Source organism: Apteryx mantelli, chromosome 18 (genome assembly GCF_036417845.1).
Source record: "Apteryx mantelli isolate bAptMan1 chromosome 18, bAptMan1.hap1, whole genome shotgun sequence".
Lineage (NCBI taxonomy): Eukaryota > Metazoa > Chordata > Aves > Apterygiformes > Apterygidae > Apteryx > Apteryx mantelli.
This window is the reverse complement of record NC_089995.1, coordinates 2,239,367-2,265,503: the sequence shown is the minus strand read 5'-3', so window position 1 is coordinate 2,265,503 and position 26,137 is coordinate 2,239,367. Positions and strand designations below refer to the sequence as shown.

At 50.1% G+C, this 26,137-nt stretch overlaps 2 protein-coding genes and 1 non-coding gene across 7 annotated transcripts in view; 1 reads left to right on the top strand and 2 right to left on the bottom strand.

Annotated features, from left to right (window-relative positions):
• The window catches only part of RBM39 (RNA binding motif protein 39), a 33,538-nt gene extending 32,634 nt beyond the window's left edge, over positions 1-904 (bottom strand). The window contains exon 1 of one of the 5 annotated variants that reach the window (XM_067307580.1): positions 337-904. The gene's annotated coding sequence lies outside the window, so the exon portion shown is untranslated. The remainder of the gene's footprint in view (positions 1-336) is intronic. The other 4 variants (XM_067307581.1, XM_013961576.2, XM_013961575.2 and 1 more) reach the window with 4 other exon arrangements.
• A 4,319-nt stretch (positions 905-5,223) lies between these two features.
• TRNAE-UUC (transfer RNA glutamic acid (anticodon UUC)) lies at positions 5,224-5,295 on the bottom strand. Its single transcript has one exon. It is a non-coding gene; the product is annotated as a tRNA-Glu (tRNA).
• A 15,810-nt stretch (positions 5,296-21,105) lies between these two features.
• Positions 21,106-26,137, top strand: part of LOC106499921 (rho GTPase-activating protein 39) — a 69,846-nt gene continuing 64,814 nt past the window's right edge. Inside the window, exon 1 of the mRNA XM_067307658.1 lies at positions 21,106-21,141. Within this exon, the coding sequence (XP_067163759.1) occupies positions 21,131-21,141 (11 nt within the window). The 5' untranslated portion in view covers positions 21,106-21,130. The remainder of the gene's footprint in view (positions 21,142-26,137) is intronic.

Sequence of the window (26,137 nt, the reverse complement as noted above, 5' to 3'; positions counted from 1 at the left end):
GTGGGGGGAGTGAGGGAGGGACAAGCACCGCGGCAGGGACAGCCGGATCCGCCCGCTACGTGGCCATAGGAACACAAACCCCGCAAGACCAGGCCGCGGGCCCGGGGCGGCGGCGGCAGCCCGGGCGCCGCCCGGCGCTCCAGCCCCGTGAAAGGGCAGGGCGGCCCCCAGCGGGGAGGCCGAGGGCGGTCGCGGCACTCCAGCCAGAGAGAAGAAGCCCAGGCGGCGGGAGGGGCCCGGGCCTCTCGGGCCGCCCGCAGGCCCAGGCCCCAGCGCTCCACGGGCCAGCGCACTGCTCGCCCGGCGACCGGATCCAGCCCCCAGCCCGGCAGTTACCTGCGCCGCGGGCGGTTGATGTCCTCGCTGAGGTGTCCGAGGTCCAGCGGTGACGGCCGCGGCTCCCGGTTCCGGCGCTGGCTGCGTTGACGGTGGGGGATGGGCCCGAGGGCTCAGGAACCCTCTCAAGGCGCTTAAAAAGCAGAGTGACGGCGCCGCTCAGCCAGCCGCAGGGCGGCAGGCGGCGAGGGACAGCGCGACCGTGGCGGGCGGCCCCCGGACTTGGGCTCAGACCCAGCTCTGGCACCGGCGACTGCTCCCTGAAATGGCGCCCGCCGCGTCTCGCTGCTCGCAGGCTCCGCGCACTCGCACGGGGTCGCCTAGCGCCCTTCGCAGGGGCTCTCGCGAGACACAGGCGAAACAAGGCCGAACGCATCTTCGCCTTACGCGTCTCGCGAGACATCGCACCCGGAAACCCTGGCTCAAACACTCGCGAGACTTGGGCGGCGGGCGGGCCGGCAGGCCTCCTCCTTCTCCCCCGCATCTAGGCGCTCTCGCGAGAATGGTCGCGCCCGCCTCGGGCGCAGCGGAGAGAGCAAAGGTGAACTGCGGCCATTTAAACACGCGCGGCCCAGGGTGGCTGCTGCGGGAGGTGGCCGGGCTCCTCAGCGGCAGCGCCTGGGCACTTGGGCTCCACGCGCTCCTGAGGGCAGGATCCTCCCGGCTCGGTGCGGGCCCGAGGGCCGGCTGCCCCCTTCCCGGGCTGCGGAGCGCCCTGCGCAGGGTCTGGCGGGCTGCAGGTGGCCGGTGTAAAGTGCTGGCCTGCTTCCCCCGCACTCAGGTGTCTCTGCAGAGCTTTGCAGGGACTGTCCTTCCTTCTGCTGCTACCTGCTCTGGCTGGAAGCCAGCAGCCAGGTGGCATCAGGTGGCCTGACTAGCATAGTAGTAGTGCTTTTTCTCTGGCTGGCTATCACACTTGTGACTGTGGACTCAAAGCCTCAATTCCATTTTTAGCTTGTGCTTCAGGAACACCCATGACCTTAATCCTTTGGGGTGTTCCTGGGAGATTGTCAACAGGCACAGTATTGAGCTCCACACAAGAGCAGCAGCGAGTTTCCTGTCACAGCCCTTTTTCTTCTGGTAAAGTTACTGCAACTTCTCCTTTTACCTGTTTTTCATTCCTTCATGTATCCAGTCCTCTGTCCCTTAACAGCAACATCACTAAATACATTTTTATCATGGTGAGAATTTCACCATTGTATCTGTATAGTTCCTTCTTTCATAGGCTGAAAATTCCAGCACTTTTTTGTTGTTGATTGGGCAGCAACCCAAGGAGGGCTTCAGTGAAAGTTATATGGGTATGCCTATTGGGCTAATGGGTTTCAGAAAGACTTCCAAAGTGCTTTTGATGGTCCCTTTTGAATTCAGGTCATCTCCAAGCTTTCTTGTGGGGTTTTTGGCCAGAATGACTGGAAGGAGACCTTTGAAACTGTAAGGGGGTGGGGTAACTGGCTAAATTAACTAAAGTAGGCTCAGGAAAGGAGAAACAGAAGCAGGGCACCTGCAACGCCACCTCAGGCCATGAGAGGACAATTTTAGGCAGTAATCCGTTGGTAGGTCTCTGTTATCCATTTGTTTTTATTTTGAACAGAGAATAAAAGATCAGATTCTGACTATGATCAATTTGAAGCTTTGATGCTCTCTAGCTTTGGTATCTCCAAATCCACAAAATGTACATATTGTCAGCTAGTAAGAACTCTCTTGGCATAGTTGCAGCCACACACAGATGTCTTGTCTAGCTTAAGTATATTTGCTATGGAAAACGATAAGGTTTTTTTTCTTTCTTTTTGAGCACCTGTAACCGTAAGTGCTTTTACAATCTCTTAGCTCCAAAGGCTGCGTTCACACTTCAAATGTTTGTGTACTATGGGGTTAATGGAATAACAAGAGCATTTGCCAGAAACAATATATCCTTTGTAGATAGGCCACTTAACATCTGTGTCCAGATTTCTGCCCATATCTGTTAGAGCAAATAGTTTTATGCTTGTTGTAAAATACTAATCACTTTCTTGAGATCCCAACTGGCCACTATATTAAAAGTCCCACTGTAAGCAGTATATTTTAGGTGGTAGTAACAAGTGAGAATTGTACTGGGGTCCTATGCCAGAGGAAGAAAGCCCCTTTACCGGTTAGCTTTTTGGCAATTGCAGAGTAAAACTGAACTGTTGTGACAAACACGCAATGCATGTAAATTGGGTGTAGCTTAGGGTAATCCCTGAGCTGTGAATGTTGGAGCTTGAGAGCTCCAACTCTCATAGTTGGAGCACGGAAGGAAGCATCATACATGCTCACCCTTTTGAAATCTTTTATCCTGTCTTGGGCTAGATGGATGATGGTCTGGGATAGTGTTAAACATTAGCTGTTTCAAGCTTGATATTTGTTGTTAAGGGAGAGAGCAGATTAGGCCATGTATTGGGCAGGGCTTTGAAACTGTCTATATTCCTTCATGACTGGTTCTTCCGATGTAATGATTTAATAATGTGTGTGGTATGACCTTCCTCCCTTTGGCTAAGGACTCTGACAGGGTTCACTAGTGTTAGTAGTAGCAGCACCTGAAGGTGTTACCATTGTAGCCTTCTGCCAGAAACTGTTGCCCCTTACAGGACTAACAGTGTGACAGCTCTTCAGCCACCAGAGTCTCAGGTTCCACTTAAATTGCCGGTACCCTGGCACTCTGTTGTGTCTTTTGGTCCAAGCCACTGAGAATTGGCAGAAATAGCCTGCTAGAGCTTTGTATGGTTTAACTCAGAGTAGTAGTGTTTCGTGAAACAAAACATGCTTGTCTCATTAACAGTGCTTTGCTTCCACTGGGAGCCCACAAAATGGCTCATTTTTTAATTTAAATTTAATAATATGCAGTAAGTGTTGGCTAATTGTTCAATATGATAGAGATAACATTTAGTGGGCTTTCTACTTAAGTCAGCACAAGACAAACAGTAACAGCTGAGTTTTTTGAAAATTTTATGTCCTACAAGTCTGAAACAGTTCAAGAGAAGTTCTAAACCAACTTTATGCCTCCTGAAATTCTTATTTTATTATAGCAAATAGAACTACTTGAGTTAAATCAATTAGGAATATGGATTCAAGCTTGTAGTCTTTCAATTCAAAATCTGTTTTCTCAAAACTCCCAGACTAGTGTATCATTCCTGAAAAGTTAATAGCCTACAAAGATATTAAAGCTCTTACACAGAGTTTTCAAGTCTTTCTGAACTGGTCAACTTGATTAAGTTTGGGACATTTAGGAAAAATGAATTGTCAAAAAATGCATGACTTATATTGCAACATGGTGATTTTTGTACAGTTTGGTTGAAAACAAAATTTATAACTTTATCATTGACAAAATGAGGCTTATGGAGGCTGTTCCCATACTGCCACACTGGCTGTTGTTAGCTGTATGTCTCTCACCTCACTGCCATCACTTGGTGCTTGTTAGTGCCGCTCCCATGTCAGCCACCAGAATGTCAGGACTAACCAGTTTCCAGCTTCCCAGGCCACTTACCCTTATTAAGGGGTAGGAATAGTGACATTTTTTTCTCTCAGGCTTCTGGTCTTTTGATTTGTGCAATAGCAACATCTATGGCTCGGAGAGCTTCACAGCCAACCCTTTAAAATCTTACATGACAGTTATCCTGTTCGATAGACTTAAACCTTTTTAACTTTTTATGAGTTGATGTTTAGCTTAATGGCTTCTAAGTCTACCATGCAGTAGGAATAACCACTGAAGGGTAGAAACGTGGGGAAATTCAGAACAAAAGTGTTTACTGTATGCTTCAGCTTCTTCTGCATCAGTTATATATGTTGTGCACTATTTCTTACCTGGATAAAACATAATCCAGATTGATGTCTAGAAATGGTTCAGGTAACTTCTACTTTCAGTTTGAACTTTCAGTTTCCCCAGAATAAGTTGTTGGTTTTCTTCCTTGGTCTTATAAATATCTGTTACAAACCCCAAACCTTCAAGCAAATTGTCAAAGGCATTTAGTATAGGTAGAACTCTGCAGGAACTCAAAATTGGGAGTTAAACTTGTTAGAGTATTCAGTGGGATATTTTTTGTTCCCTCATATGACTGTGACTTAAGTACATGCTTAAGCTCAGGTCAGTGGATTTTCATAAGGGTTTTCTCTTTCATTGCTTGAATATGGAATCAGACTCTGGGAGGAGGCCCACAAGCCTGACACTTTTGTTTACTCCGCTAACACGCTGCTCACCCTTTACTGATATCCAGGAAGTGTGGAAGGAAGGAAGAAGCAGGATGTGAATCCCAAGGAGGTAAAAACACGTATAGGATTTGAGTATATACAGACTTCTTGGTGGGGATGGGTAATGAGGGCCCTCAGCAGTGCCTCCTGCCATTTAGCACCTCCATGCTACATGCCACGCACCAGGGAAGCAGCTGCCCAAGCTGTGCGTAAGCTTCATGTCCGGCTCTGGCACCGGCTCTCAGGGGTCTCGAGCGCTGTACGACGTGGCTGTTGATATACCAGGGATAGTGATTATGTAACTGCAGGGTTATTAGCGTGGTTGCTATGTGCTTGTGTTGGTTCACCTCTGGCGCTGGCAGGAAGGCCAGAGGGAAGCTTTAAGTAAAACATTTCCTAACAAAAGTTTTCCTGGTTAAGGGACAACGCTTGACCTGGAGGAGAGGCTTGGTCTCATTTTAGTACCATGTGTTGAAATGCAGGATATTTAGGTAGCAGGTCCTTGCTTGCCTGTGATTCTGCTAAAAGCACCAGGGGTTGTGGGAGCCCTGGGGTGCAGGGGGCCAAGGAGAGGTTTCGGGGTGGGAGTGGGAGCCGACTCACACGTTTGTTTTATCCCGTGCTTAGGATGGCAGAAGAGCTCTGGCCGGTTGGAAAAAAGGGGTGGGAGCTAAAAAGAGAGCTGCTTTCCCACACCGGGAGTCGAACCCGGGCCGCCTGGGTGAAAACCAGGAATCCTAACCGCTAGACCATGTGGGACCGCCTGCTTGCTGTCTTTGCAGCAGCTCGCCGTGCCTGCGCCGCGCTGCGCCGGCGGCCGCAGTGCGGCGCCGCCTGCCGGGCCCCGGGCGCGCTGCAGCTCTCCGCGGCCGCGGCGCCACCCCGGAGGGAGGGCGGGCCCGGGGCGGCCGGCAGCGCTTCCCCGCTGCTCCGCACCGCGGTCAGCGCCTCCGCCTCTCGGCGCCGGCAGCGGACACGGGCTGCTGCGGTCTCCGGGACCGAGGGATTTGGCGGCTCGGGCCGGTGCTCGGCTGCGTAACCCCGGCCGCAGGCTGGGAAGTGTGGCCGCCGGTGCTCGGGGCGAGGAGCTTGGCTCTGCTGCCCGCGCAGCGGTTCCGGGGTGCGGGGGGCACGAGCAGGTAGCGGGGTGAGCGCCCGGGAACCGGCGCGGCCGGGACCCGCCGCCGCTTTGCTGAAGCGGGGCAGGTAAAGCTGCAGCAGCGACACGAGGTGCGACGCGAGCCGGGGAGAGGCGGGCGGGCCCGGCTGCTCCGTGCGTGGCGGGACTGCAGGAACAGAGTTTGAGCTGTGTGTAGAAAGAGAAGGAGACTCCACTTGTCCTGTACTACCGACTCTTTTCCCTGTAAAGACTTGGCTTTTGGTCCAATCAAGTTAAAATAAGTTATGCACAGAAGTTCTTGTGGAATAAGCCTTGGAGTTAAAAAAAAAAAAAAAAGTGCAGTAATTTTTGGGATCCATTTTCCTGTGTAGACATGCCCTAATGAAGTAATTTATCAAGCCTGGGAGGTGAAGATTGAAAAGACGAGCTGTAAGAAGAATTTCTCTGGTAAGAGTCCAGGCAGGTGGCAAGGAGCAGTTTGTGGGAATACAGATACAGGCCTGAGATCTAAAGAATCAGACTGCTGATACTTAAAAAAGTTGTAGGGGAATTTTTAAACTAAGTAAAGAAGACTGATGTGCAAAAACCCCCAGAATTTAGGGTGATCCTTCACAGTTGAAGTCATTAAAATTCTGTATCTTAGCTAAAAGATGGCAGTGGAAGCTGACAAAAAAGATGATTGAAATTGCAAACGGCAGGATGAACAAATAAAGTCCAGTCTAAACAGGATACAGAAAACTAGGTAACACACACAAATGTGCATGTACTTCTGTAGAAATTCTCACAATCTAAAAATAAGGTGGAAGAACTGAAATGTCCAATTTTAAATGAGAGTAAGCATATCAGAAATTGGTGCAAGGCAGATAATCAGTGGAACATCGTAACAGCAGGCTACAAATTATATGTGAAGAACCAGGTCAGGCTTGTAGAGGAATGTGCTAGATGCCAAAGAAAGCTTAGAGTCAATGTGCCTAACGAATTTTAATCTGCCAACATGTAACACTGAACTCCTATAGGTAGAAATGTCATGCCTAAATAAGAAAAGAGTATTAGGACTACTGTAGCGAGCAGTCTTCAAAAACAGTGACTGTAACAGTGATATATTTAGGAGATCAGAGTGGCTGCCACGACAGAAAACATCATCATAAGAGTTTCCAATTATCCCCATACTGAGTGAGTAAATGCCACATCAGCATGTGATGCAGATACTACATTTTTAGATACCACAAAGGCTTGATTTTTGGAGCAGCTGGCTGGAGAACCTAAAGGAAGCAGCTCTAAGCTTAAGTCCCTCACACATCTCAGCATTCATTCAAAACCGTGCTATTGAAAAAACTATGTATAAGAGCGAATATAATGTATTTAATCCAATATCGCTGAAATAACAACAGCAACAAAGAAATCCCCCCACCCCAAAATAACTTATTAAAAATTAATAGAAGCAGCCAAAAGGATAAAATGCTTGCAAGAAGCATGAAGGTTGCTTAAATGGCTCAGAACAAGGCTCTATTACCTGTAGAAAAAAAGACCAAGGACTTTCCTAAAAAGGCTGGTATGGCTACCTAGCATGGTAAAAACAGCTATTAAAATATTAAATTAAAAAATAAAATACCATTCAAAAATGGGAAGCTGGTCAGGACCATCTCTATATACCAGACAGAGAAAATCCTGAACAAGCTACCAGGTGTCAAAAGGATTTGACCTAGAACTGCGTAGGCCAGATCTGAGTAGATCATGCTTCCTGGCATGGATCCAAGCTGCAGCAAGCTGGCCCTCTAAGATGTTACAGTCCATGCTAAGGATGGTGGGAGGTACTGGTTGCAAGGCGGAGTTCCCTTCTTTTTTTGGCAGGAGATGATCATAGTCTCCCTCCATGAGATGAAAGGCAACTTGCTCCCCAAGGACTTGGCATGGCTGGTGGCGCAGTTTGAGTTTCTCCTATGCATCAAACTACCTATTCTCCGCATCTATTCTGGTATCAGTAAAATGTGTTTGTATCATGGGTGAAGACACTTGTTCCCTGGCCTTTCACCAGCTATTCACACACCTGCACATGCTCTCAGTTGCTCTTATGTAGAAGTGTCTCCTCTCCTGACTTGTGCTATCCAGTAAATGGTCACTGAATTCTTCATTGTCCACAGTTGATTTACTCTTGATGGGATGCATAGCAGAGGCCTGTTGTGTTGTCAATGGAGCAACAAGTATGTCTCATATCTGCCCCACAGCATTTTCATGAGTTTTGTACTCCAGATACAAATGCAGCATATCAAGCTGTCTCCATACAGACAACAAGGATAAGTGGCACTGGGCATCCAGCTCCTTTAGGCTCAGACCCAGCACACCTGCTTCCAAGGGAGCTTTGCTGCAGGCCCCAAGGGATCCTGAGAGCATGAAAGTGCACTGCACAAAAAGCGTCTGAGATTCAAACTGCCTGTTTGCTCATGGATCCCTAATCTACCTGCCACAGCACGTCCTTCACTCTGGCTGGGAGGGTCTCTATGCACTGCTGTAATGGAAATAAATAATAAACTACTCCAAGTTTCATGGTTAATCCTAAACCTTCTTTCAAACATTCAAGCATTTTACTATGTCTGTGAGAAGTGTCCTTTATTTTTAGCCCCACCAGCTGGGCAAAACCAACAGCTCCAATAACTTTTTTCAAGTTTTTGAACAACACCAGGCTGGTTAATGATCCCTGTGCTTTGCCCTTTTGAACGTATTGTGCAAGGCAAGCTGCTGGTGGCCTCTGCTAGTGCCAAGGTCAGGGCAAACGCAGCAAGAGAGGCAGTGCCTAGAAGGCTTGCTCCGGGTGTGGAAGGAAGCGTGACACTGGCAAGCCTGCCTACAGTTTCTCTCTTAAGAAGTATAGTGCTACTGTACTACAGACACTTTCACTAGAAGAAGCAGGAATACCAAAAACTGGCCCATCCATCCTCTTCCTCTGGGTTTCTCTCTTCCCTCATGGGGCCTCTTCCTCCTGCTCCACTAGGCACATTGTGCAGCACGTCCCAAAGATGGAGATTGGCCTCTTTGGGGTATGCCAGAGTGCCTCCATACCCGTGCAGTCAGTGCTGTCATTGTTTTAAGATCCCGAAAGCACACTGAACGAAGGAGCAGATTTTCTGGTGCCCAAGGTAGCCACACTGCTCTCCAACAGTCCAGAAGTACCCCATGGATGTGAGGATCCAAGGTCAAAGGGACAGGCACCATTTCTTGAGGGGAAAAAAAGGGAAAGGCCCTGGCTGGAGTGTCCTGAGGTTGGTGATGGCAGTTACAGTCAGACAAAGAGACTCTGTGGCCAGTGTTGCTCCTCAGGACACTCAGAGATCATAGATCATCTTGCTAGAGCTTGAACACACATCAGGATTTTCAGGTGGCCTGCTGGCATGTGCCAATGACACACTCTTCCTGGCACAGGACCCAGCGACCTGACAGTTGATGCAGTGGAAGCCTCTCTGCCAAGCCATGCCTTGGGCAGTCCTCTCTGCCAGCATCAGCTGCGTGAAGAACTGTGGCCTGGGGGTGGGTACCACTAGTGTACGGGCTCTGCATCACCTTGTGAGGTCAGACCCACTGTGCTCTGCCACCGAGCCCTCTCCACCAGCCAGCCAGTCCGAGAGCTCAGTCACCATGCCACGGTACATGTTCCTTTGGAGGAGTGGTGGCAATGCTAACATTATCAGGCTCTGTTCCAGGAATACCAGTTCAACACCTTGTAGCTCTTCCTCTCTGGCCAGCCTCCAAGGAAAAACATAGATTTTTTTCTGGCCCAGATTGCATTGAGTCTCTTCAGGTGTCTTGACATCTCTCCTACTAAAGATGAAGACCCTGGTCTACATTCACACCTTCAGACTTCAGGCCTTTAAGGAACTTCTGTACGATGTCAGTAGCTTGATGTGGACTTCTCTGGCTCACACCTTTGGCTGTCTCCAAAGACTCTTCTCCTGTCTCTGTGCTACCAGGATCTCTCCAACACGAGCTCCACCATGGCTCCCAGGGAAAGATCTCCACCAAATGCCTACTGCACAGTCCCCACACACACCCCCAGTGGAAGGAGATAGGGACCTGGAAGTTGGTCCAGCACTTTGTGCAGTCTCTGTCAGAGCTGAATAAAATTATTGCTGGGGTGAAGTGTTTGCTTACCTGCCTGTGTGCACGTTCAAGGTATAAGTGCTACCCTCTGTTGGCTATGGGAAAGTCAACAGAAGAGATACTGTCTGGGGCTTGAAGAGGGGAGGTCACAGTCCCAGGCAAAGCTTCAGAGGTGCAGCAGATGCTCTGGAGACAGTCAAGTTCCTTGCAGTGCAGTTGGGACCTGAATCCAGAAATGAATCTGCCACTGGTGGCCTTCTCTCTCCTGCAGGGCCTCTTCATAACCTTGGACCTGGCCTAGCAGCCCCAAGGTCCCATACAGGCCCACACTGAGCTATCAGCAAGACAGCTGTGCTGCAGGTCATGTCACTGCACATTCAGCTATGGTGGCCTCCCTTGAGGTCCTGCGACACCTCTGCTAGGCTGTTTGGAGGCCACTGCTTGGTGCTGGATGATGCTCTGCCTCCTTCCAGAAGCTTTAGGGAGGTGTCAATAAGAGGAGCAGTGGCTCCAGCACCTTGCACCCCTCCATCTCTGCTCACACAGGTGTGTACAAGGGAAGGGAGTTCTCCCCTTATTGACTACAGGCTATAGGGGGAGACAGACCTTTGGCTTGATTTGGAATAACCATGCTCATGGTCTTATATCACAGGTTTGGGAAGCCACTGGAAGGGCCCTGAGGGCACTAAAACCTTAATTGCCATCACCAGCCTCACCTGGGACTTCCACCCACACCCCTGCTCATGGGCCCAGGAGCTGTATTCAAGCTCAGGCTGCCTAGGCTTTCACTCCCTGCTTGAGCTATGTTGCAGGTGCCCATGCCCTGTTGATCTTGACCTGTAGCTGACTGCCTAACCCGACCTCAGCTCTGCCTTGCCCCTGTAGACTTGCCTGGCAATCACTGGGTTGTGTCTGACCCTGGTCACGTCACTGGACCTGCTCCTGTCCTGCGCATTGCCTTCCCAGCTTGACCTCAGCCCTTCCTCAATACCACAAACTTTCCCGATGATCTGCACTCATGGCTGCCCCCCGGGCCTGCCCTGCTCGGGGCACTGTGGGGCTGGGCCCTGCCTGGAGAGGCCCCTGCTCTGCCAGCCATGTTATTGCCCTTGGCTCCCTGTCCCTTAGGGAGCAGCCATCCCTTGCTGCGCCCTGACAGCTGTTTGCTCTTACTTGGCCATGGCCTCCTATGGGCCTGCTGTTGCAGGGGAATTGCCCGGTGGTTGTGTAGGGCATATCTCTGAGATGCTGCTCAGACCTAAGCCCGAGCGTTTCCTCGGTTCTCTAGCAGTAGCTGTTTCCAAAGGGCAGTCATGGAGGTGCTCGGACAATAGATACACACGTTCAGGTTGTCAGCACCTAGCCTTTGTGCACAGCACAGAAAATAAAATACAAAAACCCAGATGTTTAGTTGATCTGTTTAATAGATATCCAAGACATTAAAAAACTAACAAAGAACAGCTTTCAAGGTGAATTGCCTAAAGCTAAATGCCTGGATGCTCAGAGGAACTGAGGTTGCCTGACAAAGTGAGTACAATAAATGTAAACAGGAAAGTTTGGCACTGCAACCCCGGCAATTACTGGTTCAGACACTTCACTTCTCCCTGCAGTTATGTAGTAGAGCAAAGAACTTGCTGCCATTCCCATTGCTTTCAGTGGGATCATGGCTGGTCCTCAAAACCGTAAATGTATGAGAGGAGACAAAAGGTAAGGCATAATATGCTGCCAGAGTATCATAACAAATGGTCCTTCCTCACGTTCAGTACAGGCCATTTTTGTTATCAAAATGTATTAGTAGACTGAAGGGGCGCAGACAGAATTGAAGACATTATCTGAGGGCAAAAGGAGTTAACTTCAAGTTTTAAAAAATCAGATCAGTATCATTTCACCAAAAGGGTATGATGAGAAATAACAACCTACAGATATTTCTGTTGGGGATATTCATAAACAATGAAATGGAGAAAAATTATGTATGACAGTGAAGACTAACAGAAATTTGAACAATCTCCCCAAGACACAACAAGCCTAGGAGGAACTATCCCTGGAAGAGTTCCTGCACTGGTGAGAAATGGAGTAGTTGGCTTAGCATATCCCTGTCTCTCCTTAACTCAAGAGGCCTGGCAGCAGGTCACTCCTCCCAGGGTTCTCACAGAAATGGGGATTCAATTAATTTAAGTCCTGTAGGAAGAAAACATTAGACCGCAGAATTAGCTTTAGGAATTACTGGTTCTGTTTGTGGCTAAAACAAACAGAACTCAATTCTTGGCAAGTACCTACAACAATATTACATCGTCTGGCACAAACATCAGTCAAAGAAAACCTATCTAACGAAACTGCCAATGGGTTAGACAGCTAGTGTAGCCCTGGTGGGAGAAGGAAAATCAATTTAAAGTAAGATGGGACCTCTGTGTTACCACTGCTCAGGTGGCCATTTGGGTGCATGCGACAGTGCCAGCTCAGTCTTGTATCATCAGCCTCGGCCACCTGCCTCTTGGCAAGCGTCCTCTGCTCTGGACAGCTGGCCCCCAGCTCAAGACAGCTGACATCAGGACTTGCGTAGCCGACCCACAGGAATGGGATAATTTCACATTTTAGAGTGCATAATGTCTCCTCCAGGGGAAAAGAGCACTGCTACCCAGCTTGTGCATTTGGACTGACTGGTAAATCCTTAGAGGACATAGATTAGCTGGCTTCACAACAGCAGTACTCTTACCAGGCACAAAGAGGTGTGAGAGGCACAGACAGAGTAGAAATCCTTTGGGAAGCTGTAACTAATGTGGTGGTAGGGACATATGCACCTTATTTTGGAAAGGTTTCTGCTCTCCTTTCCATGCTCTAGCCTGGGTAGAGACCATGAGAATTTTGAAGCAAGGCAGGCAAACCTCTGCTGTGGACTTTTTCCCAACCTTCCTTGCCAACAGCCTTAGAGTTTGGCTCATGGAAAGTGACCTGGGAGCATGAACTTCCCTCAGTACTCAGATTGATCAAGTCAGTCTTATGTTTCAAAAGGTGCATTCCCACTTCCACCTTCTTCTCCTGTTCTCTTTCCCCACTCCCAATTCTAGTGTGTGGTTCTGCACCTCATCCTTGTCCTTGTTCTGGTGCTTGTCTGATCATCCAGTAAGCCAATTCATGTTACTAGTCTGGCAAAACACTGCTCACTTCTGATTTGCTGGATCAGTTTTGTGCCAGTTTAATGAGCTTACTTAGTTCACTTGGGCTCAGACAAGCACCAGAACCAAGACTCAGAGTGGCAGGAGTGTGGGGGGAGCAGGACTGCTTCCTCAATGCGTAGCAGGCTCTCAGCTTGGTTCAGCTGTCTCATCTAACTACACCTTCATTTCCCCTCTTAGGGTTTGTAGTTGTTGCAGAAGTATCTTGTGCCTTTCCCTATCTTTGCAGCTCCCCTCTAAGAAGGCAGAGATCTCTTTGCTGTGGCAAGCAGTAACCCCTGCCAGAGCTCATTCCACAGTTTTGTAGGCAGCCAGGGAGCCACAGTAGCAGGAAAGATGGCAGAAGTCTCTCCTGTATGTTTTTAGTCACAATCTGTTTTAGAAAGCAGGAGAGGAAACAAAGAGCATTTGCTGCTCCATCTGTTTCCGTGTCCCATGCTGCTAAAGTTGGGTTACAGCCAGCTGCTGCCTTTGCCAATTGGTAATGTGATAGGATGACTGCTTACTTTGCAAGGGAACTGAAGGCAGTAAGAAGGAAAAATTTGGGACAAGGATGATTTTTAAAAAGCCCCATTACAGAATATCTGGCTCATCATATGAATCTACATCTTCCTCACTATAAAAAAAATGCAGATTGCTGCTTAAAAACATATATTTTTACAAAATAGCCAAATATCCTACCAGGTCTTTCCAAATGACAGTCCTGGGCTATTCATTGTCTACAGCCAGCTTCAAAGCACAAACTGGGTTAATTAAGAAAGGGGATGTTTTTGCTTTGGCTTATACATTCTAAGACCATTTGTTGGAAAGGACTCTCATACAATCCAGGTCAGCCCGGTCTCTTTCAATAAGAAAGCATCTGAGACACCTGATACAAGATACCTGTGCTCCCAAGTAATGGAGAATTCACCACATCTACTTGTCCAGCTTGAACCTCAAGTGCCTTGTCACAGAATAATAGATGTGTTGGCTGGAACGGACCTTTGAAGGGCTTTAACCCGAACTCCTGCTTGAAGTGAGACTATTGCCAACACCAGAGCAGGCTGGCCATGGCTTCTTTTGTCCAAACCTTGAAAATCTCCGAGGACAAAGAAACCATCACCTATGTGGATGACCTGTACCCCCTTTTTCTTGTTTCCTAATAGAATGAAGAACTGTTTACTGTGAGAAGTCTTGCCCACTGTAGGGCATTCATAGTAGTAGCTTGACCTATTTAACATATGGCTTTCACAGTACAGGACATTTTTGAGTATTAGTGCCTCCTTCTGTGCAAGAGCGCACAGAGTTGAGACTTGCTGCAGCTGCCACATGAGAGGGAATGGAAGGGCCAGAGGTATGGGAGGCAGAGCTGCCATCACTGTGATGGGCCACACAAAGCCAGGAGAGGTCAAGCAGGTGGAACTGGCCACTTGAGCATCCCTGCAGTCCCTGTTGTGCTCTCTGGCTTATTCACTTGAGCATCTGAGCCTTTCTGGAGCCTGGGGAGCTCTGTGGCAGTTGTGCCAGCAAGGCAAGAGAAGATTGCCTCTGTTCCTCTCAGCCACGGGGCCTTGTGGAATCAAGAAGCAGCAGGATTGGACTGCTCCACCTGGACAAGCAAGCTGGAGCCAAGGTGACAGCGGGGCAGGCAGGGCAGTGTCCTCTGTGACATGGCACAGTCCCACTGTGCAAGAGGAGCAGAGCAGGTCTGGTGATAGTAACCGGACACAGCCACAGTCCAGTGATTGCCAACAAGCCCACGAGGCAGGTCCGAGGTGAAGTCAGTCAATGGGTCAGGGGCCTGTATCACACAACACAGCAAACAGCTCCATTCACACCTGAGTGGAACTATTACCCCCCCCCTTGATGTATGGGGAGACACCTCGGGGCTGGCACCGTGCTGGACTGGTTCCGGCCTGTGCAGTCTCATTTGTTACCAGAGTAAGAGCAAGGGCAATGCCTGCCCTCCCACAGGTAAAACAGGTCCAAACCTCCGGGACAACGTGCTGGCTTGGCTCTCAGCAATACCAAGCTTTCCTTACCCTTCACATTACAGGTTCTTCCAGACCTACAGATGAGGAAGGCCCCTCATTCAAGGTCCTCCAGCTGCAATTTCCTGAGGTGGAGTGTGTGCACAAGTATAAACGTCCATCAGTTGAGCAGCTTCATGAAAAGGAGGATGGGTGTATGGCTCTGGACACAGTTTCTTCCACCTGGGAGCAGCATCTGAAGGAACAATTCAAGCATAGTATCAGGGACCTGGATGTTTTCACAGTTCTTCAATGATAGTTGTAGGAAATGTACTTCAGCCAAGAACAAACAGCAAGGGGATAGTTTGGCCTGGAAACACTGATTGTATATCTCTTAATTTATCTTACAGTGATCTAATATTCACAGCCTCATAATTCATGAAGGCTGTTTCTTCCAATCCCTTGTAGGCAGTTTGGCTTCACTATTAGCAAAAGGGCCAGGGATTTATAACCTGCTGTTCTTGGAGACACTGTGATGTCTTTGCCACGCTCTTAAAGACTGTTACAGAGACTTCATATTCACCTTCTGCAGCCAACTTTGGCGTATTAATGGCAGGTATAATGACGGGTGGGCTTGATCTGCCATGCTTTTGTCAAATGGTGACCCACCAATATCTTTGGAGGTCTCTACAGGACCTCCTTATAGTGTTGCACCAAGTACCACTAGTAGGTGTTTCCCTCAGCCCGTCACTGCGAGAGGTGGGTAGGGCTATGACTGGATTATCTTCTGTGCCTTGGAAGCAGTCCTTAAAACAAAAACAAACAAACAAACACACACACACACACACACACACACACACACACACTTCCGTTCTGGTATTATTCCCCTCCACATCCATCTAAATTTATGCTCCCAGTGATCCCAATGCAGCCTTGGTGGCCTGGGTCCCAATTGGGGAAACAGGCACCTTCTATTCCCTAGATTTCTCTAGTTCCCAGTAACTTCTCCTTTCTACGTCACTTTCTGTGCTATACACTGCATCTAGCAAACGGTGCTGTGAAAGCCTCTGAGAAAGCCACTGCAGAGGTCTACTAAAGAGACATTTTCCTCTAGCTGTTTAATTTTTCCCCTCCAGGATTTCTCTCCTCCTCCCCGAGCCACTGGTATCCACATAGCTCACAGCCACCAGCACCTCTCTACCTCTCACTAAGAGACGGCCCCTACTCTGACACCTTTGTGCCTGCGTCCAAGTCACAGCATCATAAACCCAGCTATTGAGCCCAGTAATTCAATCCCCTTTCACTCAACCTGCCTCTTCCAACAGTGGGGAATCTCTGCTCCTGAGAGTAGAGTGTTCTTGGTGCCAGAGGGTATATGACCACCCTCTGGCGTTCACGGTTGTTTCCTCACTCGTCATTTTGATGCCCTCCTACTGCATGACTTAGTGTTAAGACAGCATAAGGCTGCTAGCTCATGAGTAGGAGTGGTGTGAGGACATCATTTCAACATCTGCTCTGTGTTCCTGGGCACCTCCAGGTCAACTGGTTTGGCTCAAGAGAGGAGACTTTCTGGGAGCACTGACCGGCTTGCACTGAGCATGCAGGTGCCACCTTCTCCTGGAGCAGGTACTGGCTCCATGCAGTGAGCTGGGAAGCCACCAAACACCGTGGGCCCCCACTGCACACTGTTTTGCTAGGAGTTTGGAGAGGTGGCTTGTTTCAGCTCAGGTGTTGTTGCTGCTTGGAGTGCAGCTCCACAGCAACGTGAGTAAGGAGGTGGGAAACATCCAGGGGAGCAAGAACAAGTGATGGTGGTGGGGGAACGGGAGGATCTCTTAAAGCAATGTGTGCAAAATCACATCCTAAGAGTTTTAGCTACAAAACTCTAGCAGTTAAACAGTAACGTTATAGATTCTCCTGCAGTCCTGCCAGGGGTGCAGGTTGAGAATAGCCTACACGTTATCATCAGACCTTGAAATATGCAAAATAAAACAAGAACATTGCAGAAGGAATGAATGCTTGTCCAGTCCCTCCTGCAGCCAACTTCCCATGTACCACGCTGGGTCACTCCTTCTTGGGGCTACCTCAAGCCGGGGCTGTTGCAACCTCCCCCCATCTCCCCAGCTTCTATTTGCAGTCTGCCCAAAGCGTGGAGGCTCTTGCTAGCACAGTAGTGTCAACTAAGAATTTTGATACACCAAGTCTATATCTTCAAGAGCCCTTAAATAGAGGCTGCTACAAGCATTTTTCCAGTATTGCTATTTCCCTCAGAGAACAGGCATAGCCTTTATTGGCAAAGGCCCATAGGATCCGTATCCACACAAGGAGAGCTGCCAGTTTAACTACATTTTAGAGCTACACCAGCAAACTTTTGTTTCTAGCGCACACCTGGTTTAAGCCTGCCTTTTCTGCTCTCCTAGTTTATGTCCCATTCCTTGAGTTTTGTAACCCTGCAGAACTCAGCCCTTACCTGCTTCCCCTCTCCTGCCAATGCTGCAGGACAGCATGCCCTCCCCGCACTGCTGGGAGCCTTCGCAGCCCCCCACGGAGGCCCTCCTTCCCTGCTGGCCTCCGCTGCGCGGCGGCTTGCCGGGCAAGCACAATGCAGCTGCACGCCCAGCCAGCGAGCAGAGTTGCCATGATCTCACTGTCTCTCTATTTGTTATTTAAAAGTGCAGTGGGACTTCACATGAATGTCTTCAGATTAAATTACTCAAAAGTTATTCAGTAGTGCCAAAGCACCGTCTGCTAGGGAGCACACCAAGTGCTATATCAGTCTGTTCAGAGACCCCTGCCAGCTGATTCACCCGTGGTACAACATGATTAATAACCTGAACAGACTCATTTCTGACTGTATCAGAAGTTTGCTGTGTTGTGTGATATGGGCCAAAAATCACTCTGCTAGTGGCAAAATCCACCAAGTATCTGCCAAGTCTAGCACTCCTAATTAGAGGGATCTGAGGAATTCTGGACAGCTCCACCACAAGAATTTGCCTACTCCTGGGGTTGTTCCTAGTCTGGAATAACAGGACCCTTGTATGACTTAGGTGGGAACACTGCCACATTTCAATAAGCATTTAGATAACAAGGACTGCACTCCTGAGACTTGCTGTACCACTGTGCCAAGTGACACATTCCAACTTGGTGGCTGGCAGAAGCGTGAGCTGATCTGGCAGGGTTGACCTTTAGTACATAGCTTGCTTATTTGGAGTATTCACGCTGGTTGAAGGCTTTCATGATTGACTGCTCTACCTTTTCCTGAGGCATTAGACTTGCTGTTCATACACTAACAGTCAATCTGTGCAAATGCAGGGGACACACTTGGTATTTCTGCACAGACTTGACCAGATTCATTTGTATTCTGGGCACAATAAACATAGAAAGTCCTCAAAATCTTCCCAGACAAAATTTCTGGGGAAAAAAGAGAACATGTCTGGGCAAAGCTAGACATTGGGATTCCTACATTGGAGATCCAAGGCTTCTCATCCTCACTGCATGTCCTGACAGCTCTGGAAAGGACCTTGCAGGGACAGTCTTGCATCTGGCTTGATGCCACAGCAAAGCATAGACAAACAGATCTGTCCGTGCTCCACACTGATTCAAGGCCTACTTTCCTAAGTCCCACGTTCCATCCCTACTCTTGTAGGATGTCATAAAAAAAAATGTCAGGAAAGCAGAGCTGTTAAAGTACTTGCACCGTTCTGGGCAGCTGCTTGTTTCAAATCAATGCCCTGCGTGCTCAGTGCGCAGCGGGGAGGGCCGTGCAGGAGCACAGAGATTGCAAGGAACAAATGATTTACCAGGGCAGCCGGTGATCCAGGAGAAAGCTCAGGCTACATCTGGGAACAGCACCAACCACAACCTCCATGCAGTCTTAACAGACATAACCATTCAAATAGCTTTATCCTTGTTTCAGACACCTTTTATTTTTTTGAACAATGTGTTTCTTTAAAGAAACACTTTTAAAAACACAGGAGTCAAAACCAAGGAAAATGTGCGCCGATTGTACATGTTCTAGCATTACACAGGCTCGTCTTGGTATACTGCCAAAGGCAGGTGTGTAAAAGGTCTACGTTACCGATGTCTCTCTCCTCTTCAAGCACCCCAAACTACCTGTGACGTATGGTACAGCTCTTGCAATGTTTTTCCTCACAAACAGGGTCATGAAAGTTGACAATCGCTATTAACCTGTAGCTCAAATAGCTTAAACAGTACCAAGCAGCCTTTTCCAAAGCAGGGGAAAAAAAAAAAAAAGCATGATAAGGATCTTGGGATATTTCTTGTACTATTTTGTGGAAGGCTTTGAAGGGACTATTGCAGCTCCGTTTCTTGGGGTATACCAGCAGAATAATTCTCCTCCATGAGGGCCAAGTGACTGATACCAAACCGAAGGTCCAGTGCTGTTGTATTGGCTTCTGTGTAATATCTCTCAAATTCAAATACCCCAGGGAAGCAGTAATTCCCTTCTGGGGCAATGCACATTTCAGATCGGAAGGCTTAAGCCACTTCCGGCAGGTGTTTTTTGTTCTCTTGTGGAAAAGGTGATTTTGGCCATTGTGGAATTTTCTTTTGAAACAAAACCAGAATGAGGTCACTAAATTCAGAAAAGACAGCATCATCTAGCCTCCCTGTAGCTAAATCCTGCTGTCATTTGAGACCCAGAGTACTTCTGTCAGAGCTCTATGAGCTCTGTGAGCTGGTGCGGCTACCAAAAGAGTGGGCCTGGCCTCCTCCTACCCCAGCCACACCAGCGTGCCAGGCTGGGGTCCCTCTCCCAGCTCCTCCAAAATTTCTTGTTGAGGCTCCACTTCTGCCCTCCCCTCTTCATTTCCACAGTCTCCATCCACGGATCCCCCAAGTCGTGGGATGTCCCTGTCCGCCTCCTCCCGGCCCAGGCCACGCCGGTACCTGGAGAAAGCTCAGGAGGGCGATTCCAGAGCCGGGGGCCTGCTTCCGCTCCCTCATCTGCTTGTGGCTCCGAGCACGGCCCCTGGGCAGCACCCACCGTGCCCACGCGCCTCCTGCGAGAGGGAGAGGTGGGTGCTGCCACGAGCGCTCTGCTCTGTCCTCTCCGGCTGCTGTCACCATCGATTTGTCAGCTTGTCATCCTCGTGTCTCTGCCCTTTTCTTCACCGGCTGTTGCCCAGAAGCAGTCCGCTCTTCTGCTCCTGCTCCTTTTCCCAGCGCAGAGGGCTGATGTCTCCTTTGTCTCCGCTGCTGAAGGAGACTGGCCAACGATCCCGCGCTGTCTTCCCCTGGTTCCTGCCCAAGCAGGTGGGCAGCTGCAGGTTGGGAGCCAGGCCAGAACTGGCCCCCCCAAACGCAGAGGAGGGGGAACAAAGGGGCGGGGTGGGAAGAGGACGGGGCCATCTCGTTCTCCACCCGCACCGGGAAACTGCGCAATGAGCCGACTGCCCAGCGACGGCCTCTGCCGAAACCCTGCAGTCTTCGCCACGGCTCGGCGACCCGAGCCAAGGGCTACCTGCCCCGCTCGTGCCCTCGGGGGCTGACGGGGCGGATGCCCGGAGGAACCACTTCACCTGGGGAGTCCCGGCCGGCCTGGAACGAGCGCCGGCGCCGGGAGCCGCCCGCCTCGTCCGCCCGCTGGCCTCCCCTCGACGGGTCGAGGCCCCCGCAGCCTCCTGCGCTCGGCGCTGCCCTGAGCGGCGGCTGGGGCAGACGGGCCGAGCGCCGGCCCCGCGGGGAGGCAGTGACTGCCGGGCCCGGCGCCGGGGCCGGGGGCAGCGGGGGGCCGGCGGCGGGGCCGGGGCCGGGGCCGGCGCGAGCGAGCCCCACCAGCCGCATGGCGCCTCCGGAACGCGCGGCCCGGCGCGGCCCGGCCCCTCCGCGGCCGCGGCACCTCCCCCGTGACTCTTCCGCGGCCGCGGCGGGCGGCGTGAGCGCCCGCAGCCGCCGCCAGGGGCTGCCCGCGGCCCGCCCGCCCCAGGGCCGCGCCGGGCGCCGCCGCCCGCCCCGCCCCGCCCCGCCCCTCCCCGCCCCGCCCCGCCCCTCCCCGCCCCGCCCCTCCCCTCCCCGCCGCCCGCTGGGTCCGGCGCGGCGCGACGGCCCCCAGCAGAGGGACCCGGGGAGCGGCCGGGGGTCCCGGCGGCGCTGGTGGCCGGGCCGGGCCGGGCCGAGCCGCCCCCGGGCGGGGCTGGGCCGGCGGGATCGGGTTACACATCCTGCCCCGCCGCCGCGGACGGACGGACGGACGGACGGAGAGAGGGAGGGAGGGAGCCGGGCGGCGCGGCCGAGCAGCCATGGCGGAGAGGTGAGTGCGGCCGCCTCGCACCTGTTGAGGCGGCGCCGGGCCGGCAGCGAGGCGCGGCCCTCGCCGCCCCCTGGGGCGCCGCCACGGCCGGGCGGGACCCCCGGCGCGGGGCCGGGCCGGGCTGGGGCGCGGGGCGGCGGCAGGGCGGCGGCAGGGCGGCCGCGGGCCCCGCGGGGCTCCCGCCGTATCGCGGGGGGCGGCCGTGCCGCGGGGGCGCTGCGCCGGGGCGGCCGCAGGTGGCGGCACCGCGGGGCTCGGAGGCCCCGGCCGAGCCCTGGCGGCGCTCGGGTGCCCGCGGGGTGCGGGCTGGAGCCGCCGCCGTCGCTGCCGCTGCGCCCCGGCCGCTCGCCCTCGGGCGGCGGGTGAGCCTTGACATCGCGACGAGCTCCGCGGGAGCCGCCTGGTGCCCGAGACGTCGGGAACCCCGGAGGAGCCGCTGCGGGGCTTCCTTCCGCCTGTTCGGGGTTGTTCTCGTCTGCCTCCTGGTACCTGTTCGCGGGCAAGGAGCTGATTTTGCCCTCCTGTGCGCTTCGGCTCTCCATTAAGATGAGCCCCCTGTAAGGCTGAATTCGTCCCTGAGAGAAGCCTGCCGATGCAGAAGGGCCAGGCTCTTTACTCCCTCAGAAAAGTGCTGATGGTACAGGTGGCTCCGAGCTTTGCAGAGTTTGTGTGATTGCCTCAGCCAAACTGGCCTTAGTCTTTATGGCATTTTCAAGGTAAAGCAGCAGTTAGAAGCATCTCCTTCCCAAGTGATTGCCACCAGCCCGTCCCACGTGTTCTTACAAGTGTCCATCTCTAACGATGAGTGGTGAACCAGAACCGCCATCTGATGCTGTACCTGCTTCAGACCAAGCTGAGCCTGGCTTGCAGGCTCTGGGGCGGAGGGGCCGTTTTGCACATGTGGGTTGTTTTATGGCTCTTCAAAAGTACAATTCTAAAACGACAGTTTCCTGGTCAAACCCAGGAATGACTTGTTGCATTTGGTGTGCTGGAGAGGGTTAACTTGGAGCGGGTTAGCTCCTTGGCTGGAAGTGCATAGTGAGGATCACCTGCTGACGGGTGTCCAGGTAGCCAGGCCAGCTTCCCAGACTGCATCGTGCTTCCAGCAACCACAGACAGATTTCATGGCTCCTTTGAATAACTCCATTCAGAAAGATTTCCTTCTGATCACTGTGCAGTTCAGTTTGTTGGCCAGCAGTAGTTGAATAAAGTTCTATTCTGCTGGGAGGAAGGCACAGAGGCTGGCAAAAACACTGTCTTCCAGGCAGCTGATGCCAGTTGCCTTTGCATTGTTTTGCCATTTTTTTTTTCATCCGTGCATGAAAAGCTTAGAATGATTTAACATTCTGGCAAGCACAGCTCTCCCCAGGGGCGCAAGACTTCAACTGCCTTCTCACGTCTTTGTCTGGGGGAGAGAAGGGAGAGCTGCGCTGGCATTCTGCCTGCCGTCTCTGCGATGGGGCAAGGTGGTTGGAATAGCTGTTTGTTGTTTCTCTTGATTCCGATTTTTTTTCTTCCTGCCTGTTCTGCATCTGCTCCAGCAGACTGCAGTTCGAGTTAGTCTGCAAGCGCAGCTTATCTCGGGAAGGAATATCCAGTCCTTTTGAGGGTGGATGTAGAATACCAGAGTTTATCCAGAGCAAAATGGTTAGTACAAGCTCTGAAGTCTGCCAGCAACAGCAACTTGTAGCTGTTGTTTCTGCCTCCAAGCTGGTGACAGCAAAGGACGTTGGCTGCTCAGAGTTCAAGGTTGCAGGTTGTTCACTTCAGGGGATGAACTGGACAATCTGATAAAGCAGCTTAGATTTTGGGCTATCCTTCTGCTAGCCAGTGCAGCCAGAAGCAGTACAAAGCTTCTTGTGCTGAATTTTCCCTTGCTAGAGCAGTGTATCCTCATTGACCGTCTTTTTGGTCTTTTTTTTTGTTTGCTATTTGCTGAGTTGATGAGACGGCTCTTTTCTATCAGTTGGATCTAGGCTATTTGAAGTGATGCTGAGATCACAGTGGATTATAAGAATGTAGATTTTGAAGCCAGGTTTTTGGTCAGATAGTTCACATTCTGCATCCACAACAGGTTTGCTTAACTGAAACAGATGTGTTGGCCTAAGTTGTAAGCGCATAAGCTACAGGAAAATCTAAGTATGTTGGCCTGATACTTTTTGTAAGCGGGAGAGTTTTATGGTCATCCTTGTTATACAAAAGGCTGCTTTCAGCCTGACAGTTGTTGGGTCTGCAGCTGAAAGCCTTGCATAAGACTTGCACATTAAATGTGCCAAAAAGACATAGAGAATCTGTTTCGCTTAGGGCTGTCATACTTGAGGGGCATGAGAGGCAAATATGTCCCATTCAGCTTATCTACTCGATCTCCAAAAAAATGTTATGTGCCACGGTACAAAGATGAAAGAATGAGAGACTCCTGTAATGAACTGTTAGTTCAATAGGTAAGAAAATCTTGCACAGTTCAGTGTATTTGTGTCTGAGCTTTAAGGCATTTTTTGGATCAATCCTGATGTTCCTCTGGTGTTGGCTTTACCTGTTTGCAATAGTAGACAGTTGTCCCAATTCTGTAAAGTTTTGTGTACAGGGGAACAGCTTTTTCCCCACAGAGCAGTGGAGAAAGAACCAGCAGCACTGTCAAAGGGCTGTGGGAAGGATTCATAAGATCTGAACTAGCTTTAATGGAATTGCTTCTATAATTACAGATAAGGAAGCATATAAACTGCTGTAGGAGTCTGGCTTTTTGGCCCATGAGGTTTTTTTTTTTTTTTTTTTTTGGGGGGGGCAGTGCAGCTCAATAAATGTTATATGTTAATGAACTATTTCTTTGAAGTCACAAAAGGAAATATCATATATATTTCTCGATAGGTAAATGCATTGATAAGCATACTACTTGGTTGCCATTTTGTCTATGGCAAAGGAAGCTTTTCAGTTGGGACTGGTCATCCTAGTAGCATATTTGGGATACTTGAATTCAACAGCCTTGGGAAGTAAGCAGAGGGACATTCCCTAGCCTGTACCCAAAGCCCTGTGTATCGCTGAAGGCTTGTTAGGTAGTTGGGCAGAAGGATTAACTGAGAATGGGTACTGAATATACCTGTTCAGTGGGAAAACTGGTGATCTGGTTGCCCTTTTCCTGTGGTTAATACAAAATGTAAAGGATTCACGGGCTTTATTTTCTGTTTATAATGATGATATACTGAAAATAAGAAGGCCCATAATTTTGTCATTGAATCTCAGTGCTTTGAGTTTGAGTTAGTTGCCAATAGCGAATTCAGGGTAACTCGGGATTTAATTCATCTTTGTCCGAATACTAGTTTCTATGTTTTGTTTTGTGTTTTTTTCTCAGAGGCTTTAGTTTAGGAATGAGTGAAAACTTCCGCAATTCATCAGCCTGCCCCAGGACTGCTGACTGACGTCTTATGTCTGAACTCAGTTGCGGCTTTACAGCAACGGGGTGTTTGGCTTCTAATAGTGCACAGGAATCTTCCTCTGTTCTTTAATGCAGATCCCCGCACGATCCTCTGAATTGGGTCCCTGCGCCTGAGCTGGTTTACCTTGTTCTTAACTGGCTTAAATGAGGCCACGAGTAGATGCCTTCTCTGTAGCTAGCTGTGAACGCAGTCGCGCTTCTGCTCCTGGCTTATCCTGCTCTTGTGGGTGCTAGTTGAGCCTATTCCTAGCTGAGCACTCTTGCAACTCACTTCACTTCAAACCAGCTAGGCTAGCAAAGGTTTCTGTTTATCTTTCTCAGAGTACAGATGTCGGCAGAGGTAAGTGCAGGTGTAAGAGGTTATCAGCAGTCTGACCTCTGCCACTCAGTCCTGCAGGTCGTCCCTGCTCTGTCTAATCTGCTGGTGGAGTGACTTGCGAGGGTGCCGATGCAATTTCTTTGGGTGAAAAGGTTTAGGGGTGGAAGACCAACTGACTTTAAGTGAAACTGGGAGTGTGTTTTCGCTCCAGCAATTCTGCTGGCAGGTTGAGGAGGCAGTAACTTTTGGCAGAGGAGTGGTGACACGCTATGGAGGGCAAGGTGGTCATTTTTTCTGCCAAGACTTCTGTATGCTTTTTAAGTTGGTCTTATCAGCAGGACCAGCATGGCCTGAAACTAGATCCTGAGGTGACACCATATCTTTAGTTGTAGCGTTTGACTCTGCATGCAGATAAAGCCTAGCCTTTGAGCAAACACCTTCAAACACACCAGACTCTTCTGATGGAAACTAATCAGAAGTTCAAAGGAAAGAAGTGGCGTTTCCTCCTTCTCTGTGGTCTCCTTTCCCAGTGCTTCCATTCCTGTTGTACTACCCAAAAGGCTTTCTTGGTGGATGATGCAATTAGGAGGAGACGTTTACAAGCTTTCATGAAATAAATACGTCAGCATTTGAAATGTTCCATTCAGGCTCCATCAATCCTTTCCAGGTAAAACACAATTACTTGTGCCTTGTTGTGACATGCATATATTCGTGTTGCTTTAAAAAGCCCTCCAGGCAGATTTGAATAGTTAGCAAAGTACCTTTTATTTGTAATAAAAATAAATTCCAGAGCAAACATTGGGATCTGGTTTTAGCTGGATTCATAGAGGGTTTCTGAGCTCTACTGCCATTACTTACATCTTTGATGCTGATGTTCATTTCTCTTTTGTGGGGATGAGCAGAAGGGCAGTTCACCTGTAGGAAAAAAAGGCTTTGCTGTTCAAGCAATTTCTTGCACTTTTTAGTAGTCCAGTCATGAGTGTTCACTAAAGTAAGTTCTCTGATCATTTTTATACATGTCATGGGGAAGAGTCATCTTTACTTTGGGAAGCTTCTTAAAACAGTTAATTTTTGGAGTGGTAGGAATGGCTTAACTAAAACAGCAGACATGAGGTCCATGTGGCTGTTGCATCTGGAACTAGACACTGTGGTTCAAGAGTTAAATTTTTTGGCACTTGGTCTCTTTTCTGCAATTGGCCTTTCCCTCATGGGAGAATGGGAAAATACCACTCTTTGGTATATATTCT